The following is a 22,301-nucleotide window of genomic DNA, read 5'->3' as shown; positions in this document are numbered from 1 at the left end:
ACTTGGATGAAAATGCATGCAAGGAACAGAATTGCCATGGTTAAGCAGCCAGTGTAGGAAGAGAAGCTGCTTGCTTTTAAAGCATAATGCAAAAGATTTTCTTTACTAAATAAAGAAGACAGCCAGCTAACCTCTTCCACTGGAAAACTCTGAAATAGCATCACTATGAAAATCAATATTGTTTTTTTGTTTCTTCTTTCACACTGTATTTTCCCAAAGTCTTGCTTGTTTAATGAAATAAATTGCTTCTCTCTTCTCCTGTCTTTAAGAACAGTAGAAATTAGCAACAGTAATAAGGAGCAAGAGTTGAATCTGACGCACGTCTCTGGTGTGCTGGGTCAGAAGAGTGCTATGTGTTGTGAAGAGATGGCTCCATAAGGTCTCACCCATCATTTGCTTACTACGAGGGAGTTTCAATCCAATCAGACTTGTGTGTTTGGATTTGTAAGCACTGCACTAGGAGTAGAAAAATTACTTCAGTTTCTCTTCTAGTCATTTGTCTTCTGTTCATATCTTGTGCATACTGTGAAAACTGTCGTTCCCCCCAAACCAGATGTAATTGTGACTTTACATGTGAGTTAAAAAAAGAAAAGGCAAATCAGTTGTTTACTTATGCAGTCCAAAACCAAACTTGCACAATGAACTGTGGTAGACAAACACTATGAAATAATCAAAATCATGGCTTTTTTCTGAGGAATTTACATACATACTTGCATGACTACACCCACACAATTTTATAATATCTAAGTTTCATGGGTTTTGCAGCAGCACCAAATTAACATTTCTTTTTGTGGTAGGTTTGAGGGCAGCATTCTATCGTAGGCAATAAGCAATGCTGCTTTCTCCAAGTTTGGTTTGTTAGTACATCAGGTGATGTTTCAAGCTCTGAACAGCAGCCCACACTTACTTAGTGATGAAGGGAAGATAACCAAGTATATACAAGCAATATATAACAAATAGAAACAAGAATTACTACATAGCAGAAGACTATAAATAAAAATGGTAAATGGCAAAAAAACTGATAAGAAGTGGTAGAGACAGGGAAAATCCACATCTGGCTGGTTTGAGGACAATAGCAACTCTTTTAGTACATACTAGGAGCAAAATATCAGGAATCACTAGAAAGGACATGATAAATTTGTTGATAGTGAAAAAGAAAAGGCTGAAAAAACGTATGTCCTGCATTTGTAGAAGTGATATATTCTTGTCACATGAGCATGACTCTCTACTTTGAAGTCTGTCATAACATATGGTCTGTAACATCCTCCTTGCTTACTATTAAAGTTTCAGATCAGTCAGGCTGAGTAACTTGTGCTCAGGGATCTTAGTCTTCTAAGCCTAATTTTTAACACACCTTGAAAAAACAGGATTTATACAGATGAAGGTATGTCTAGTAAAATGAAAAGTGTGATGCTCAAATAAAAAGAAAGACAGGTAGTTTCACTGCTCTACCTCAAAGAGATTATAGGATAAAATATTACAGCATTGAGTTAATAAAGAATTACATATTTGTTACATGATAATAAATATGGTTTTATGGAAAATCAGTCTTGTTTAACACATCTGATTTCCATTCTTCATTGTGGTTTCAGTTCTTAGTTGATAAAATGTTTGCAAAGATTTGATATGCTTAGGCGTTTGTAAGGAGTTTGACATTATGTCTTATGATATTTAATTTAAATGTATCTCCATAGGATATATCTGTGGAAATGTTAAATGAATTAAAAATGGCTAACCAGAAGGCTAAGAAAAACCCCACAAAAACTTGTCAGTTGGGAATAATAAGTGAAATTGATATTTAATACTCTGCAAGTAAATATAAAACCATTGCTGCTAGGATCAGCAATGTTGCAAAGAATTTCCCGAGGCCGTGCATCTGGGTCACTGTGCTTACATCACTGCTTGTAGAAAATACACTGAATCTTCCAAAGCTAAAGTTATATATCAAGGAGACGGTTTATGCAGACTGTGTCTTCAGGGCTGCAGAGACTGTCCTGCAAAAGTGGCTGCAAACAGCTTGAGGGTCACAGAGAACTGAGTGAAAAGAAGTCGCTGTGGTAGCCGTACTTCTGCCTATGGCAGATGGTGGAATATCGTCTGCAGTTTGCTTCTGTTATAAAACTGGGTATTGATGGAAGCAAAGAGGGTGCCGAAAAGCATCACAAATGTTAATTGAGTGCTGGAGAAGAAGCCTTAAAGAAAGGATTAAAAGAGCATAAGGTCTTTAGCTCAGCAGAAAGATGACTGAAATAAAGTGGGTAAAACCAAGTGAGATTGTGAACAACATTATTACGCCTGAGTCTGTATGACTTTCCTAGGTTGAATTTACATTGTGTGGCATAGATGTTTTTCCCCTCAAATTTGATAATATCTGTAATGGCTGTGATTGTTCGCTACATTGTTTCCATATTTTGAAAAGCATGGGTTAGTGAATGGAGATGTGAATTCATCACATGAAGTAATGACTCAAATTACCACTCATTAAAAAAAAACTGAACATATTAATGCCTGTAATTGTTTCTGGTTTAAAATAGAATTAATTTATTGACCTACAGAAAACTGTACACAAAAGGTCCATGCCCAGCCTGGAAAAAACTCCTAAAATATTTACCCAATAGAGACCATTCTGAGTAATCTGTGTTTATTTTGCTTTGCTAAATGTCAGAGACAAATTAAAAGTCTTAGCCTAAGATATATTTTATTAAAAACCACTTCTCAGAATAAGGCATTTGCCATCTCATTAAGCTGCAGTTACAATCTGATGTATATTTAATACCTTCACTCCTTTTTCTTATGTGAGTGTTGGAAAGAAAAAATCCAACATATTAATGTACAGTGGTGATATTTTAATACTTAGCACAATGTCTTATTCTTTTTTTAATGTAGAAGTTGAAAATAGAGGTTCAGATTTAGTCCAAAAAAAAGGGGGTTATCATCAGTTTAACTTTTCTACCTAAGTTCTGGCACCCAAACCATCTCTAAGTAGTCTTGTTTTGCTTTGGGGTAACTAAAGGATTTGACTTTATTTTGTAAGTAGATGTAGTTCTTTAAAATTTACTGTGGTATTCCCTACAATAGTTGAAAAATATTCTTAAATCTCTGAATTCTGTGACTTCATAGATCTGTTCAAAAATATGGATATAAGCACATTCAGCTGCAAAACATGCTGTCTTTTCACTGATACATTCATGGCTCTGAATGGCCGGTTTTTAAGCTTATGGATTATACTGGTTCTTTCCACACCAAGCATTTCACTCTTCAGTAAAATATTTCAACTCTGTTCTCCTACTGTAATTTTGCTTTTAAAACTCGTATGAGAGTCTTGCAAGTCCCTTGGGTGTGGAGCCAGCGTGGTGTCATTCGTCCTCGTCGCATCCCACACAGGCGCTGTGGGGAACCATCTCCCTGCACGGGATGGACTCTTTCAATTGCATCGCATGTTCCCTGAGCTTCCCACTTACTGTGGAGTCTTCTGAGCACAACCTTGTCCAAGTGCTTTGTCTGTGTCTGCAAGAAATGTGGTGTTGTTTTATTTCTGGGCAGAACTTTGGTTTTCTATCTAATATGACCACTGCTTTTAAAACTAAGAGACTTTACATGTGGATGAAATTTTAAAATGATGGAGATGAAGGGGAAAGAAGAGGTTTTTCTTCTTGGAATAATTTTGTTACTGATGTGAAGTTTACTGTCCAGTACTACATCTTGTTCTTCGTATGTGTGTCAGATTTCAGATTCTCTTGTTTCAGTCCTTGTGCCTGAACTTTTCATGTGTGTTGCAGCCCATCACAAATGCTACTGGGATGGTTATATTGCAATAACCTGCAATGTTTTACATCTGAAGGGTCTAGGCCCTTAATAAAATGGATGCATGATTCAGAGTGGTTTACATGCTGATATTTCAGCAAGTAATTACTGGAGAAACAAACAAATTTCAAAGAAGTCTGTGGAAATATGTCAAAGTCATTTTGGAAAAAAAAAGATAATAAAAAAGCATCAGAGAAAATAAGAAGTCACAGACCAGGATTCAGTGGTGTGATAAAACTCTGGGGAAATGCAATTACAATAATTTTGTCTTTTATGTATTACAGCAGGGCTCTTGATTTTATGGTGCTCCTGAGCAAAATTGAATCAGTGGCAAATATTCTTCCATGCATTTTATTTAAAGAAATAGTTTTTCAGTGTTTCTGCTATGTGCATTTGACTTTTAATCAAACACATATTTTTCTCTCTCCTAACTACAGCTAATCCAGCAGTTAAAGAAGACACTTTGGTTCTCAAGATGGGATCTGTCTCTATGGCTCCTCAGGCTGACAACCCTCTTAGCAGAGCTGTGCTCAGAAAAGACATTTATCAGTAAGTGTCGGGGGAGGGGATTCACTTTTCATATATGGCCTCCAAAAAATTCATTCTGGAAGAAGTTAATTGATCAATAAAACGGGTACGTGCAGCCTGTAAAAATACTTTTCACATACAATCTTTTGATATTCAAACCCAGGTTTTTCTGATTTTCTTCACTTGTGGGCTTTCAAATCCATTTAGACAAATCAAATTCTGCTGTGAAGGGCTGATGAATAACAGAATTTAAATGTCGAGTGTTATGAAGTTTAAGCTCCCAGATGAGAACATTTTTAGAGGCTATCTTTTGTTCAGCTACTACTAAGTTCACCTCAGAGAAAAGGAAATTTTTTGTGACTACCAAAGTGTTCAGTAGCCATATAGTGTGAAGAAGATAGATCTTAATAATGTAAATGGTAAACATATATTCAAACTGTAGGATTCTTGATCTCATGTAGATCAAAGCTGAAAGGAATGCAAACTTCTAAGGAGCTCTTTCCCAGTAAACACATTTTCTGTGAAAATGTCATGCTCTGGATTGTGTCACTAAGTATGTGCAAACCACACTAATCATATATAGGCAGCAAAACTGGTGAACATATGTAATCAGCATGATAAAAGTAATATATGATCCTTAGTAGAGTTGGCACTGTTGCCAGACATGAAAGTATGGTTGCAAATAATACCAAGTGAGAAAAGTCACAGAAATACAGATGAACAAGTGTCTTATACTTCCCGTTGGTCTGTTTCTCAGATGTGGCAATATTTTTAACTACTTCATAGTGCTCTTCCATAGAAATTACAAACATCAAAATCTTTTCCCAGCAGTAAAGCATTTACTGCCTAGAAAATGACAGCGAGTTTTACTTTTTTGTCAAGACTAGGATTTTTAGGAGACCATGAAATATTTCCAATTTTACTTCTGATCACTTAGAAGTTGTAAGAGAGTCTTTTTCTTCGTATTTCCATGTGGAAACATTTATATTAATGGGTTTCCTTGTATGTTTAGTTATAGTAGTTTATCCTTTTTTTCCCCCCTTTTGTTTTAAATGAGCATTGCATCTATTGTACTATGGAGATTTCATGGAAGAAATCTTGCAGCCTGGCACTACACTAGCAACAGCTTTGGGTGACAGTCCGGGATCCAGCTCTCGATGTGCCCACAGATGAGAGAGATCTTCCTGGCATTTGTACAGGCTTTTCCTGCCTCTGCTCTTTCTGTCTGAGGAGTCTTCAGTCTGACATCTGCTTTGGGAGTTAGAGGACCATATGTAGACTCCACTCTTCTTATGGCAACCAAAAATTCATCAGGAAAATCCCTGATCACAAAGTGGAACCTGCAACTTCCAGCTTCTGTCAGGTTGTTTCAGTCACTGAGGGAAGCTGCGCTGTGCCTTGTATGCACATTGCAAACAGTGAAATCAGTGAGGCTGTGCTGTGTTACATTTTTGAGTCTAGCATCTTTGCATATGTTGTTTTTCCTGAAATGCAGGAATTCAATGCTTTTCAAATCACTCAGTTACTTAAAGGTTCTGATACATTTTGTATTATGGGCCTCTGGGTCTTCTGTACATCAGTGTTTCAGACTAGATTTGTGCAGTGTGTATTTGGTTTTCCCAGTTCTGTACACTTCCCGTGTACTCCAGTGCTCTTTTCGAAGTCAGAGCACCAAATGGGTAAGGTAGAAACAAATGCTGGGCCCAAGTCCTCTATCACCAGAGTGTTACTGGCCTCTGTCCAACCAGTCCCACACATCATGCTTCCTGTGTCTTTTTCTGAGGAATGTCTATCATTTCCTGGAATTCCTCCTAACTGCTTCAATGACCACTCTTCTAAATTCCCAGCATCTATCAGATGGCTAGGTATTATCTTTCTTTCTTTAATCATCCAATCATACTAGCTTTATTACTTCTAAAATATATCAGAGCAGAGTGTCAAGTTACTTTGCAGCATTTCATGAGACAATATTGAAGTTGGTGGTGGGGTCTTTTGATTTTGGAAAGGTTGCTATTTTGATCTGTTGAAGTGAGCTTCAACACTTTCAAGCAATATTAATTAATGATTTTTTAAACAAAAATATTAAGATTCCAGTTTGGAGTTGAACTAGTTGCATTTTCTGATTATATATTCTTTGATCCAGAATAAAGTGTACTTACAGAACCGTGGTAAAGAACAGAGCTGTTCATTTTCCTACATGACAGTCACTGCTCTTGGAGTGCTGGAGTTGTGAGCAGAGTTAATGTCACCATTTTTCTTGGTTTGCTTTGGGGTTTTTTGATTGGTTTATTTCATTTTGGTTTTGGGGAGTTTTTAAATAAAGTAATACTTTTGATTTTGTATTTTTGGGTAGGACATAGAGTCTGTATTCAAGGGGAAAACCCCACACAGTGGGATTTTACTAACAGATGATGTTAGGCTAATGTTAGTATTTGTTTCTCCAAACACGAGATTTGTTAACTTAAAAACTATTTTCCCTTTTAGCATGCCCATGGTAGATAATACAACATAGCAAACCCTGGAGCTAATGCAGAATACTTAAAAATCAAGTAGTAAAATGAACAAACCCAGAAAATGTGTAGTTCATGTACTTAGGTGAAAGATTGCTTAGTAAGTATTAACAGAAGTACAAGTAGTACAATATCCAGTTTAACAGACTCTAAAAAAATTCAATTACAGCAGCCTGTTGATTACTGAAGAATTAGCTGCTACAGCGTTCTAATAATCTCAACATGTCATCTTCTGTCTTTTTCCAACCTCTCTTCTCTAATTTGCTGCTGCTGCTTTTAATAGAATAAAAGAAAATAAATTGTTGTCTGAACCACTATCTTTACAGTGTTTCTGGAGTGGGGATACAAACTTAATTTACAGTGCCACTTTGGTTTAAACAGTTCTTCTGTTTAGGCCTGAACTACAACCACATGCAATTAATGTCACTTTTGTAGTGCTTCATAAAAAGAATTTTTGCTTCTCATTTAGAAACTGCTCTTTTAGAAAAGGCTGAGAAGCATTTTCATGGCTGAAGGCTGAATAGCATTTCCAAATATCTTTTGAATTTGTCCCATAAATTTACACATGAAGAACTGAATGTGCTGATATATATAATTAACAGAATGCCAGTGCATGAAAAGTAAGTTTGGTGTGGCTGCAGGTCCTACTAAATAAACCAGGCCACTCTTGGCCTGTAAGTTGATCTGACTCCATCTCTGTCTCAGGAAAAATAGCTTATGCTAACTTGGAGAGAGAACAAAACTGAAAATGTAATGTGAGAATAATATGCCTCAAAATTTTGGGTACAAATACTTTTTCAGATGATTACTGGAAGTTGGAAGGAAATGTATTGACATAGTAAGTTCAGTTTTCCTATACCATATAATAATTAGTCTAAAGGTATTGTCTCCAGTAGAAAATGGACCAATATAGTTTAGACTTTTAATATACACAGGAAACAAAGATGCATGTACCATGACAGTGAACTTAGGCCTTCTGAAAGCAGTTTACTGACACATTTTTAGCTGGTCTCAGTAAGAGACAATTTATCTTTTTCTTCTTTTTTTAATCTGCTAAATCCTAGGAGTTGGATTTCTCCTGGTTTTCTGCTTCTAACCCCAGCTCCAAGTAAGATGTGTTTGTCTTCAACAAACATGACCAGTACTGCATGTTCCATCAGTTCTGTTGATTGGAACTCTTGCAGATACCCAAAGGCCTTGATATGGAGCCAGGGACCAGAGTAAAGGAGGTTGTGGATAAGGACGTGAGCAAGGCAGCTCCTAACCTGGCTAAAGAGAGGGAAGAGCAGTTCATTGGAACTGTGGAGGAGTCAGATTAAATGAAGTTTTTGCTAAGCAGTGAAGGAGATAACTACATTTTTGTGGGCTTTAACTGCCTGATCATATTAAACTTGGGATTATGAGCAGGGGAGGCTGCTGCTTGTAGATGACTCCACAGGCTGCAGGAAAACAAGATGATGTGGTCATTTCTTGCTTGTGTGATTGTTCTGGGTGTATTGGAACTTTTGAAGTGGCAGGTGAATGGTCACATAGGTTTGACAACACAGACGAAGGTCTGGCAGTTTGGGGAAAGAAGAATGCTGAGATAGGGAAATCCTATTAATGCCCTGATGCAGGGAAAGTCAGCCAGTTATGTGATATCAGAGAGATCACATCAGAGAGAAATTGTATGAGTGCTGTAACTACAATAAAAAACAAGGATCTTTTTGAAAGCAAAAAGTTGTATTTTTCAGGCCTGGATTCATTCTTGTTTTCTCTCTGGTGTCTAGTGTAAAAATTCCATCTGAAGTTTCTTTCCCCAAGATTTTCATAAAATTCTCTCATCTATGGATTCTTCAGCACCCAAATGAAAGGAATGCTTCTGCTACAGAGTTAGTATAATGGAATTAGGAGCCTAATACACAGAGACTTTGAGCGGCTGTGGTGTTTGTAGCAATACTTGGTTTGCTTCAGAGGACTTCAGTCAAGATTTCTCATTAGCAGTGAGCACTTCTCTAAAAACTTAAATATTTGGTTCTATGTGAAGAGTGCTGAAAGCAGCTATGTGGCTGATTCTGCTAAAAACATCCAAGGGAAGCACAGAAGCATGGAATAATTGAAATTGGAAGGGACTTCTCTAGTTCACCTAGTCCAGCCTCCTACTCAGACAATTTAGATCAAGTTGCTCAGGTCTTTCTCCAGACAGCAAACCTAGAAAATTATTAGATTTTTGATAATTACTTATCAAAAGGGCGGACTTTTGATGAATATAAAGCATTTCTGAGGACACCAGGACAGAAGATCGTTTCCATCAATGGAGATGGCTGCAGCAAAAAGTTGCATCTTCCAGGGTAATTCATAAAGCCACATTCCTTGTTTGTGTGTATTCATGTGTTTTCCTTTTGCCATTTCCTAAAGTATTTTTGTTTTAATAAAAGTGACTAATGTAGAATATCAGCATGAATAAATTATAATGCTTAAAGAAGTGAATAATCAGATCTGAGGTAATTTTGTCACCTTTTCAGTATTTTCCTGTGTATACAAAGAATGTTTAGTGCAATTAAGCTGAATCCTTGAACACTTCTAGTCAGTAGAAACATGACATAAAAAGTAATGAATTAAAAAAAAAGGTGTGAGTGTAGAGGGTATGAACAATGAGTAGCACTAGTTTTACTAAGCTGCCAGCAGAACTGCACACTTTCCTTAGGAAAATGGCTGAGAAAACTTCATCACAAGACCCAGAAATTCTGTTTCTCTGACTGAAAAAATGAGAGAGAGTAGATGCCTGGATGTGCTTTAATAAGAAGCAGCACAGAGCTAAAACTGAGACGATGTTTAGTTCTACTTCTGCACTGGGATAAGGACCCTGTTATACCAAATACTGTGCAAATGTTCAGATTGGTTAAATAGGTAATTGCTGATAATCCTCAACATGGTTTTTAGCAAATTCTGTCATAAAACATTAATTAATAGAATTTTAGGGAGTATCCATGAACAGATAAGATAAAATAATGCTGAGGTACAGTATTGTTAGTGCAAAAATGAAATGGCTGACCAAAAGCTGAGAGGCAAAAGGCTGTTTGAAGGCTGTTAAGTAAAGGTCTTTATATAAAATCCAGAATAATATTGCTAAATTTTAGGTTCTGGGAGTTTAGGTAACCAGAATCCCAAGCTTTCCTCAGCTTGGCCAATAAAGAATCTAATTGTTGTCCACGCTATGGATTCATCATTTTCGAGATCCAAGGATTTCATTCATGTCATATATCAAAGCTTAATAGTCCAGCTCTGAGTGTTCCATGGTCATTTTCATGTAGAGATCAAAGCATAAAGCTGTCCTTAGACTGTTTCCAATTTGTGAATATAAATGGAAATTCTTTAAACATGCCACTCTCCCCCCAAAAAATTGCACTTAAAGAGTTTACTTATGAAAAGATAGCTGTAAGTTTTCTTAATTTTTCATGAAACTTTTAATCAATACAGGCTTTTTTATTATAAATGTGTTAATCTATGCTTTTCATTTTTGTAGTTTACTGTTTTTCACTAACTCTCAAACATTTATAAATAACAACACAAAACTGTGTTCCTTATAGAATATATTGTATTTATCTTTATTTCAAGTACCTCTGTGTGAAATGTGCTTGTAATAATCATGTAGCACCCATAATTGGTTAACAAGAATCCTTCAGTGGAATAAGGACTAATAAACAATTCTGTGTGTCTGTGCTGATAGTGCTGCAGTGAGGGGAAGGAAAAAATGATGCAAGGAATTTATGAAAGAAGCACATACATAGCCAGCAGTCTGTGTGGAAATGTGTTTTTCTTTCAAATGTGGTTTGGAAAATCAAATGCTTTTCAAAACTTTTCAACAGCACCCACATCTATAAGCATCTTCTCCTCAGAAATATTTTTTTATTCAGTATTAAATCACTGTAGGATGTATTTATATTCAAAAACTGTACCTTGAAATTATCATTACAAAAAGCCTGGATTTTCTGTAACTGTAGTATGAGCAAAAAGGTTAATATTTGATGTTTTCCTTTTTAAAACATTTAACATTTTAAAAACTATTCTTTTTTGCATAGAAGTGTAGGATTAAGATAACTAAATATTTCCCAGAATATGGACCTAGTATGAGTCATTTTCTTTTAAGAGTTTGTTATTTTACAAAGGTTTTATTAAACCTTATTTTCTAATTTACTTTTTTTTGCTTTTTAATACCTCTTTGAAACTTACTTGGTAGGCAAACAAGGAATTATCTAATGCTGACTTGAGTTTCTTTCTTTTTCTTTGAATAAAAGAAAAATGATAATTAGTGAAAAAATGTATGTGCACATAGTTTTTGATGGAAATGTGAGCTGCTTATTAAAATGTCCATATGTACCACAGGGAATTAGAAAAAGTAAAAGTTACAGTATGTCATAAAATCTCTATTACAGTTTTTTATAACTTTCAAAGTGGTTAAAGCTGCAGAGAGAATGTTATGTAGAAAATTAACTTAGAAGAAAAGAAATTCTTAGTATTTCAAGGACAAGTATTGCTTTTGTTGCATACAAGTTGTAAAACAGTTGCATTAGCACCATTTTCAGTTCTCTTCCTGTGTTGAGCAAAAAACAAATTGTAATGGTGAAGATTTTAAACTTGTTCCTATAATTCATTTACTTTTTTTTTTGAGATTTCAGACCTGGATGGTGTTATTACTTAAGATGTATCTTGTTGTTTGGTTTGGGTTGGGTTGGGTTGGGGTTTTTGTTTTGTTTTCTTTAACGGGATTCCCTCTACATATAATTTGAACACACAATCTTGGTTCTCTTTGCATTTAATAATTTATATTTATTAGTTGTTGAAGTAGGGTGTAAATCAAAATATTCATACCAAATACTAAATATACTAAATACAAGCAAATTCTAAATGCTATTCTTTGCTCCTGTACTTGAACAGAAGCTGCTTTAGCCCAAAGACCTTAAGAAAGGCATCTTTATCTTCCACGAGAATCCTATGCCACTATCTGGAACAGGACTTGGAAGTAAAGTCTTTTCCTGCTTTACATTTTTCACTTCTTCTATCTTTAGTAGAGAGGCAAAAAAAAAAGTCTGCTTAGACCTTTTGCCCAGTAAAATATTCATATATATGGATAGCATTACATGGAAACACCACTCCTAATTGACACTGGCGTGTTTGAGGCTATTGCAGCAGTTATTAATTTAAAACCCTCAGTGGAAACTAATTGTAAAATAACAGCTGGAACTGCCCATTTAGTTTCAGAAATGTAGCCTGTTAATTATCTAATACAGAAAGCTATTCAAAGCTAAATTTATATTTGGAAAATGACTTTAAAAATGTTCAGCTTTGACTATCAATCTTATTCTTACTTGAAATTTCTTTGTGAGTTTTACTGGAATCTTCAGCATATCTAATTTACCTAAATACAAATATTTGAAATGTATTTCCTTATAATGTAATAGGAGAAAATGAAAAGTGTTTTTACAATTGTATTTGTCTCTTCAATCCATCAGTTTAATCCCTGTGTTTTCAATACACATACCTACTTTATATTTTTTCCTTTGCTTAATAGCTCAGGATGTGAGTGTTAAAATAGTTTTTAAATTCTTCTTGGAGTTCTTCATAGAAAGCAAATTCAAATATACTTTAGAGAAACAGTCCTAATGAAGAACACTGGCATTATCATGTCCTATAAGCATTCACTTGTTAATCAGGGAAGCCTTTTTGGAAGCTTTATTAATTATATTCAGGGAAAAAAACAATTAAATATCAATGATTAATGAATTCAAAGGAATAACCAATTAATTCAAACAGAGCAAAGGTGAAACCTGTAAAATTAATAAAGATACTTTTGGAGTATCTTAACAGTGCCAATATTAAAAAAATAGTAGTGTCCCTCATCAATGATTTATTGTTACTTTCCATGTGGTTTGAGGACTGGATATGCATCCTGTCTGCAAAGTTCTTCCTTTCTGTTGGGCCTGTGCATTGCCTCTGCCTTGACTGAGGTGTTGGCACACCTGTGTTCCCCAGCAACATCACCTCCTCCTGAGGAGGGAACTTTCTGTGGAGACTCTCAGAGATGTGTTTTTGTGTGCCCAAAAGCCCTGCTCTAGAGGCAGACAGAGATTTAAAAGTGCAGCTTCATACCTCTCTCAAAACCATTCAGGTTTGTCCTGAAGGTCATGGGAATCTGCTCACATGTTTGGGAGGGACTCCAATGTCAAGGCACGGTGAGGAGCTTGGGCACCTTGTGGAGGTGCTGGTTTTCCCCAGTGATGTGCCCTGGACTCGTGTACTGGTTCAGTGGGCAGAGAGGTCGTGTGTGTGCAAACCAGTCAGAACCAGTGCTTAGGGCAGTGGCATTTCGTGTTCCCAGTTAAAGCATAAAGCATTTGAATTGACAGTGGGGTTAGGATTGTTTCATTATTCAGGTGTCATTCATTCTAACACCTGTGTGTGATTTAGAACTAAATTTGGATTAGATTTCCAGAATCCCTTTAAACTGGACTGCGTGTTCAGATTGTGAAATTCTGAGGTCAGACAGTTTAGCTGTGAATTTGGGAGCCAGGCACGAGAGATGCATCTCTTCAAAATGGAGTCTACCAAGTGGTCAGGACCATATTTCATATGATTTATTGTTGCATGTACTCCATTTCTTTGACTATTTAATTATGGTGCCATCATTAAACAGCTCAAGGTCAGAAGTAAATAGCAGTTGTAAGGTAAAACTTCCACAAGGGCATTGCTGTCTCTGTTGTGCTTGTGCACAGTACTTAGTGCTATAAAAAGGTTTCTCAGCTGTGGTTGATCTTAACTCCCGGGTATTCTGCAAAGTCAGGGCTAAATTAGAGATAAACAGCAGGCCTGAACTCAGAGTTTCCTTGTTCTGCTGATACTTCGTGCTGTCTCAGTAACTGTTTTAACATGGGTAAAGAATATTTGCTTTGTGGTATATATGGAGCTTAATGCATGAAGTTCATACAGCCTCAGTTTTGAAATCTGTAAGATGCTGATGGTGACTCAGAGGAGAGATTAGGATTTCGTTTATTTATGCTGGTTTGAGATGCTGTTTAACATAGTTTTTAGCCACTTTCTTTTTTCAAAAAAACTGCAATTCTGCTGTGATGAAGCCAATCAAAATAAAATCAAACAAATTGGTTGGGGTTTTTGATTAGTTTTAATGCTTTAAAATTTTTTGTTATATTATCACTTTATATACTCAAATACTCTGTATCTTGGACTACTTGCCTGTATTTCCTAGCCTTTAGATTCTACATACTTGTTATATGTGGGGGCCGGGGGAGGTTCATTAAGTCCTGAGATTATTGCACTTGTTCTCATCTTCTGTCTAGGAAGACAAATTCATTTGACTTTTTTCATAATGTTTTGCACATTTTGAATTAACCCCTCAGAAATCTCATGTCTCTCTCTCTTCAAACAGCACTGAAAAACATGCCTCCTTCACTGAGATCAAGTTGTGTAACTGTTTGCTTCCCTTCATTTTAATAATGGCCCTTCCTTCCATTTGAAAATATTTTTCAAACTGTTCATTTCTCCCCAAAGCAGTTCTTGTTTTACCACAGTGGAAAGAAAACATGTCAGATGTTTGAGGAGTTCTTTGAGCAGAGGAGACTCTCACTGTTCCACCAGAGCACAGCAGCCTGGCCATGCCCAGGGAAGGGCCAAGAAGCAAAGGTGTCCCTGGGCTTCCTTGGAGCAGCCCACAGTGGGGTCTATGTAATGGTCATTTTTCTAACATTACTTTACCCACAATCTTTAGGCAATGAGTTTTGTGCCCACTTAGGTTGTAAATCTAAATTTCAACTGTTTTCAAGATAAGACCTACTTCTCTTTTTCGTGATGTTGCTGTTTGTACTTGTGTATAACGAACTGGCAGAGGGAACTGCAAGAATTTAAAAGATGGTGTGGTCATCAGGCAGTAGTTTTGAGTTGGGTAATTGCCCTGAGCCCATTTATTCAATAGGAATATGAGGACTGACCTTGGCAAAAAGGTGCACTGTATCAGCTTGGGCTTGGATCAGCTTAATCTGCCCTCGTGATCTGGGCTTCTGAAACACAGCACAGAATCTGACCCTGGGGACTAAGAATTTTAATAAAATTCTCAGATTCAGCATTCACATTTTCAAACAGACTGGAACTGTTTAAAAAGGTAAACAAGAAAGGGCACAGTGACAAAGAAAAACACATTAAATACCACTTAAAAATCCCAGGATGCCTTTCACAGTTTACATACTCAGCAACTTAAATGTAATGAAAAATTTTTCAGATAAGCTGTAAAACTGGGAAATAAAAGGTAATCTGAAAGCTAGAGTTATTTTTTATATGACTAGTAGTTTATGTTTTATGTTATAAAGCAATATTACTGAAGCTTTTAAATTTCTTTTCTTTGGGTTACCTCCCTTTAATCTTTCTCTTTTTCCCTAACCAAGTAGCTTTATATTTTGGCTGTTATTGTAAAATATGGGACAGGGAGGGAAATGAGTGGAGGTGTTTGGTTTTCTGTTAACATGGGAGAAAATAGTTGGTCCTTAGAAATTAATGCCATGTAAAGAGCTGGAGGGGTCCCTCTGTATGAATTACTGAAGTAAAGTTCATTTACTTTACACAAACTCCTTGCACTTTCTCCCCAGACTTTCCTTTGCTGATTCTTAAAATACATGATTGAATTCTTGTATCAAGGTTGCTTTTCTGTCTGCTATAATGAAAATTAACATCTAATAGTCCTGGCTGCAATAAATACTAAAATAATTCAAGAGAGCTTTTAAAACTTATTATACTGTACGGTTTTCTTCTTGACTGTTTGTCAGTAAATATAATTTTCATCAGATCTGATTTCAATAAATGTTTTTAGCTGAAAAGTATTTTCCAGTAATATATAAAGCAGACTTCTTTTCTTTGTAGTATTTTTAATTATAAGAGAATCTCATGGTAAATATAATGCAAGTTGTGTGCTTCTGTTACTGGGCAAACCATATCCCGTTTGTAATGAGACATTTGTTAACTTCTGTATACAGATTGCGGTTCATTCCATAAATATTTGTGGGTTCTCTGATGTCCCTCACAGGGTTTTATCTATGACAAATTCATACCACAGTTCTTAAACTACTTTTTGGATAGAAGATTTCTTTTTTTGGCAAAACTGTTTGCCTGTGTCTTTCATTTAATGCTTGTAAGTATTCCTACTATGGTTTTCAATTATTTAACAAAACAGATTATCAGAAATATACAGAATGGTTACATGTTATTTGAGCATATTTCTTTATGGGATACTCTTCCAAGCTCCCATGGCAAAATTAAATCCATGTTATCCTGAACAACTCAAATTGTGCTGTTTAAGTGAGCATAGTTCCTAGCCCTTGCTGGTTTTTCCAGTATAGCCTCACTTAGCTCAACCGCCTTAAGTATGGCCAAAAGTCATGCTTACTTAATGGTTCTTATCTTTAATCTCTTACTCTGCTATTAAACCTGATTATGCTGTAATAATAAAAAATAAAGATGAAAAATTATCTACAGTGGTTTTGTAGCATTTCAGAAGCTATTCTTTTTTTGTCCTTAAGAACAAAAAAATCCATCACTGTTTTTTTTAAGGGTTGGTTTGCAATCTTATGGGCTTTATTAGTTGTTGGACACAAAAATAAATGTACCATTCTTCAGCCTCTCAAAGCATTTTTTGTGCCCACTGATGCTTTTTTTGCTTAGGGTTTTGGTTTCTCCTGCAAGAAGGCAGTGGCTAATGCTGGTATGTTAATGGCTAACACAAGTGCATGTTTAGAGTAATAAAATACAGAGATGGGATCGGGCATCTCCTTTGAGTTCAGTGTAAATGATTGGCATAAATCACAAATGCTCCAGTTTTCTGGCATGATACCGTGTGTTCTCCAGCAATAAAAAATAAACAGGTATGCACGTGATACAAATAGAACATAGAGTATCTATAAATAAATATACCCTATACTAACAGATAGGAACAGAGCAGATTTGAACTCTTCCTGATAACCAAAATTGTTTCACTATTGAATAGTATTATTTAATCTTTGTATTGGACAGTTTTTCAGGGAACAGGAAGATTAGCAAATCCAACTTCAAAGCAAATCTGAATTTTTTCTGTTTCCCAGTTTAAGGTTGGAAACATATATATGTGTGCATATATGTGTTCAAGAAGAATACAGAGGAGTGCAATTCTCTGGCATATCTTTTTTGATCCTCTTTATTCAAACAGCTTGCAATGGTTGATTTTTCCATTTTTTGGCATAGTAAAAAAACCCAACTGATGTATTATGTAATTGCAAGTGTTGTTAAAGTTGCTTTCTAAAATCTACATATTGTATTCTTCACACATTGAAGCTCATAAGTATGTAACCAATTATGTTTACTAAACTGGACTCAAACTAACTACAGATGATAGAATTTGCTGTTTTCCAAATGTGCAGTGTATTTGTTTATGTGTGTGTATCTGTGTAGTGTCCTTGCATTTTGGGGTTTGGGTTTGGTTTTTTTGTTGTTTTTTTTTTTTTTTGGCCTCTGGCATAAAATAGAACTCTTGAGTTTTCTTTATAACCACAACCATTTAAATGTTTTGGGTGCCTCTTGGAGTCATTGCACTAAATGACATTGGAATCCACAGTCTTCATGGTCAGTGTTGTGAATATACAGGGGTATTTTAAGTAGAATTGCATTTTTTCTTTTATCTCTTTCCCCTTCTTCAAATGTGTAATTAGAATTAAAACTCCTCTTCAATATATCTTGATAAGCATAGATTGATCCTGACTTTGGAAGTGCCATTAACAATAGTTTATTGAGGGCTTAAGGAAGAAAAAATACTGGGTTTAACATGACAGGTAATAAATACATTTCATAATGAATATGGAAGGAGTTTTATGTCAGGAGAGTTTTCAGGGGATATTGAAATAGACAATACAGGGACATAGACAATATATCAGGACTTCAGAAAAGAAGACTTAAAGGAGAGTTATTTTTAATACTTTCTTACTGACATATTTTACAATATCCTATACACTATTCCAAAAATAGTTCCAGCCTACCATTATGAAAATAATGATTCTGCAAAAAGAAAAAAAGTACAAGGGGCATCTTGAGAAACTAATCTGATCAGTGCCAAAGATAAATGTGAATTGACTTGGAAAGTTAAATATTCATGTTTTAGAGTAGTTTCTTGTATTAACCATGCTATAAACATCATCTATTACAATAGACACATGTTGAAAATATGTGTTAGTACACATTGTTTAATGAAAAGGAAAAGTTGGTATTTATTTATTTATAATGTTCTATTCTACTTTGGGTGGAATGTGATTGATGTCCACGTGTGAGTTTGATGTGCTGACACAACAGTGCAAGCATTCCTGTCCCATGTCAGCCCATCAAACACAGAGTGGACACTGTGCCTTCAGCTTGTGCTGTTACACCAGGTTGTACCACACCATGGACGGAAATTCCACTGTGTCCAGTGAAACTCAACCTCGGTATTTCCGGGTGAATTTATAGGGCAGCTGAAGAAACTGAGGTATCGTACCACTTAACTCAATTAAAACAATGTAAAATATAGGCTGAAAACAATGGGAAAATCACAAGATTATTTACCTTAGACATGTGGTAAAGCAAGCAGACATAAAATATTTAAAAAATCAAAATAGAAGCTCCTTTGCCAAATAGCATTAAGTATTGAGATAAAATTGTTTCTATCATGAAACAAAAGCATGAAAGTCTTTGGGTTATATTGTATTTTGGCTTTTTTGCTAGCCCCCTCCCCAGACTTCCACTATTTAGAGAAACTCTATTCCACTTGGGTTTTTTTCTGGAAACATTTGACATCCAAAAATATCATACAGACCTTCCTTTGGAATTGTGCATACTTATCATTTATACAGTCTGTCAAATGTCACAGTGCTCCCTGAATTTGGGTGAATGCTTCAAAAGTATAACGAGATTCCTTAAACTGTCTAAACATTAAACAGTATAAAAATGAAAAACTGATTTTTAAAAGTTCAGACTTGCTCATGCTGTTATTTTTGCTGAGGAATTTAAACAATAAAATCACAGAAGTAATTAAACAGATGACATCTAAAATGCACAGCTGCAAACTTCAGCTTTGTTTCATTTTACGCTTTTTTTGAGAGACAAAAAATTACTTCATAGTTTACCATACCATACCTTGTTGTCACAGGGTCATTCATCCTGTGTTCCAGATACAAATGTAGAAGACAATTGCACTGCAGAAGTGCCTCAGCTTCTTTGCAGGCAATTCCTGTCCCAGACCCTTTGTAACAAGGGGCTACTTTTAAATGTCTGGTCACCTCACAGGAGATATAGAGCATTTCCTGCCCGTAGGACTGGAGGAAGGAAGCACAGGGCCAAAATGTTTGATGTGTGATCTTCTGTAATTCCTTTCATGTGGTTAGTAGCTTTTCTATGATCAATACACTGCTACCAATCCTGACCTTGGTGTGGCCCAGTTCACTAAAATCTGACCTTCCTAAGTGGAGAGCAAATGGAATTACAGTGACACCCACCTGGCACCACCACTGTCATTAATGGGCATGAAGTGGGTACTGTTATTTTTTTCCTCTGAATATGTACCTACTGGGTTTCAAAATATTAGTTATGTAAATAACATGCATAAATAGTATATTGATAAAAAATTGCAGTTGTTAATTTTTACACATATTTTATATCTTTAGATTCTTAAATGCTGTTTATCAGATGATCTCGAGATGTTTTCTATGCACTTAATTATATTCACAACATCATTTTGGCTTATGCCCACCATACACAGCCAGTGTAGAGAGAATAGGAATGAAATCTGCCTCTCCATTTTCCTTTGGCATGTCCTACCCTTGCACAGAGAGGGAATCCTGTCCTGCAGGCTCACAGCAGGGCTGCCAAAGCAATCTCCTTGGTCCCAAACCTTCTTGTGCACAGCACAGGAAGAGCTGACAGACCCTGCTCTTCTACATCCCGTGGATCCAGTTAAACTTGTCACCTCAGGTTCTAGCCAGGGCAGTGTTTTCTGTTCCTTTTGAGATGGTATCACCCACATGAGCAAAATGGCACAAACCATTCAATTCCATTCACCAGATTTCTTCTGTGTTCAAAAGCAAATCTCTTTTCTCTTGCATTATGATAGCTCAGTGGCTATCAGTCCTTTTTAAAATGGTTTTGGATTAAAGTACATACTTGTGTGACTCATTAGTTGCAGTTCATAAAACTGGTCAAGTAGAGGACACACAATAGCAAAAATAAAAGTGATTGTAATTTTACAGTTTTTAATATCTGAGCAATTTGCTTAAGAACTGAGGTGTTTTTCTGTGTTGTCTATTTTTAAGATAAGACTTTACAAAGCAGTTGTAAGGGAAGACCTGTCTCCTTCAACTTGGCGAGAAAAAGCTGTGTTGAAAAGTACTAGTAAAAAGGAAATAATATACTCTAGTAAGATGTTTTGGAAAAAGTTTTGATTATTACTGTTATTATTTTATGTAGAAGAGTTATTGTGCATAACTAGAGAAGTCTAGAAGCAGAGTCTGCATTTCTAATTATCCCACCTTCATGTCTCAAATGTTACTGTTTAATACCTAAGCTGGGAGCTATTGAGGAGAAACAGTTGTAGATAGAGTACTGTGATGGCTTTGCTGCAGATTTTGAATGCCTTCCCTTAATGTCATTCTCTTTGTCAGGAACTACGGTCTTCATAGTAGTAGAGTCTGTGCTGTGCTTGAAGTATCTAGAAGCTCAGAGTATCTTCAAATAGCTGTACATCAAATACCTTTTCAAGGCTGCATTTTCTAAATACATATCTAATATGTCCTTATTCCAGATTCTGACATAGAGAGCACTCAACAACATGTAACAACACTCAACTAAAATCTTAGTGCTCTTTTATTGGGTGATCTGTTCTGGATTATAGTGAATGTAGATGATTTGTTCTATACATACACTTTTTGTTCCATCAGACACTCTGACATTCATGTATTGAATCACGTTCTGGGGCATTCTAATCCATAGTCGAATTACCTTTTTATTTATTTTATTTTATTTTATTTTATTTTTAATTTTTAGTACCAAGTTCCAATATGCTTATTTTTGTGTTACCTAAAGGTCTTTGTAGCTATTTCATGTCTTGTCCTCTTTTGGGTTTTTGAACACCTAGACCAGTTCTTCTCTTTGCAGTGATTCTTATCTCTGTAGGTAGACAGCGCAAAAAGGGAATCAGTGCCCAAGAGATACAAGTCAGACATTTATTAAAATAGAGGAAAGTTACCTATTGCACTTGTACTTTTGCATTCCTTTATCAATTGTTTAATGCAGTTGAGTGCAATCAAAAGAAAAATCTGCATATGTTTCAGTGACTGGTCTTTTTTTTCATCATAGTAATTGCTCAAGCAACATACCTTTAAGTTGATTTATGTCTGTGCATAAAAAACTATAAGCACTAAAAATCATTATAGAGTTAGAACATATGACAGTTATTGACTACAAAATGTATGCAGTTAGAATGCAGTGAATGACTTCTTCCTTGCCTTTAGTGATGTGATGTGTTTGTCCACTATGTAAATGTTTAGAAGGGGTCAGTCATTTTTATTTTGCTCATGGAGCTGGCACTGATGTTTTCTTTTGCAAGGGTCTTCCAAGTATGGACATGAACCCAAGTACCTTAGCAACTCTGACTTAGAGCACATCTGCCATGTATTGTCTTCTGTCGATAACGTGGGTGTGTCTGGCTGTGCACAAGAGCTAATCAGACAGAATGCAGGTTTCATTGTTCAACAGATTGGTGAAATCAATGGTATCACTTGCTAATCAGTAAAGCATTAAGCAAAGTAGCCCTACTGTACTCAGTTTGTATTTGCATTAAATAAAAATTTGCTGCTATCCAGTGCAGAGTGGGAGGCCAGCAGATGTGGAGATGGGACAGAGTTATTCTGAGGCTGAGCTGGAGAGGGGGGAAGGAGCAGCTGCCAACAAAGCCAGTCGTATGTGGCACAGTTCCCGTGGAAAAGAGCCAGAAACAGTGAGAACTGGAGTTTACTGCTGATGGCATTCAAAAGGCTGCTCTACTGACCCAGACTAGAATAAATGGTTTCCAACATCCTAGCAGTCACAAAACACTGTCTGTTGAACTACAAATAAGTCTCCCTATGGACAGGTGGCAGAGTGGCAAAGCAAAGCGGAGGCTGCCCTTGTCTTGGAAAAAGACATACACCACTCAGTATGGCAGAATGTGTACCCAGGATCATGTACAAAATAGTAGAAATTTGTGAGGACCTGCCCTTATTGCCTAAGGATGTCTCCTCCTCTTTTTACAATATTAGAATTTTCTTACCTGCTAGTTTTTTTTAATTTCAGCTTCAGTGTTCTGATCCAATAATTATTCTTCCTCTTGCCCACTGCTGCACCTTCCTTTTTTTCTGATGAATTCCTCATTCTTCTTTCCATCTTCCT

General features: G+C 36.0%; 1 protein-coding gene across 8 annotated transcripts in view; it reads left to right on the top strand.

Moving 5' to 3' along the window:
• Nucleotides 1-22,301, top strand: part of VPS13B (vacuolar protein sorting 13 homolog B) — a 427,169-nt gene that overhangs the window by 247,248 nt on the left and 157,620 nt on the right. For all 8 annotated transcript variants that reach the window (XM_071554088.1, XM_071554086.1, XM_071554089.1 and 5 more), the window contains exon 30: nucleotides 4,242-4,353. In XM_071554088.1, the coding sequence (XP_071410189.1) occupies nucleotides 4,242-4,353 (112 nt within the window). The remainder of the gene's footprint in view (nucleotides 1-4,241; nucleotides 4,354-22,301) is intronic.

The sequence above is a fragment of the Pithys albifrons genome, chromosome 4 (assembly GCF_047495875.1).
Source record: "Pithys albifrons albifrons isolate INPA30051 chromosome 4, PitAlb_v1, whole genome shotgun sequence".
In the NCBI taxonomy this organism is placed as follows: Eukaryota; Metazoa; Chordata; class Aves; order Passeriformes; family Thamnophilidae; genus Pithys; species Pithys albifrons.
The sequence above is the reverse complement of the archived record's forward strand: the minus strand, read 5'-3'. Positions and strand labels throughout refer to the sequence as shown.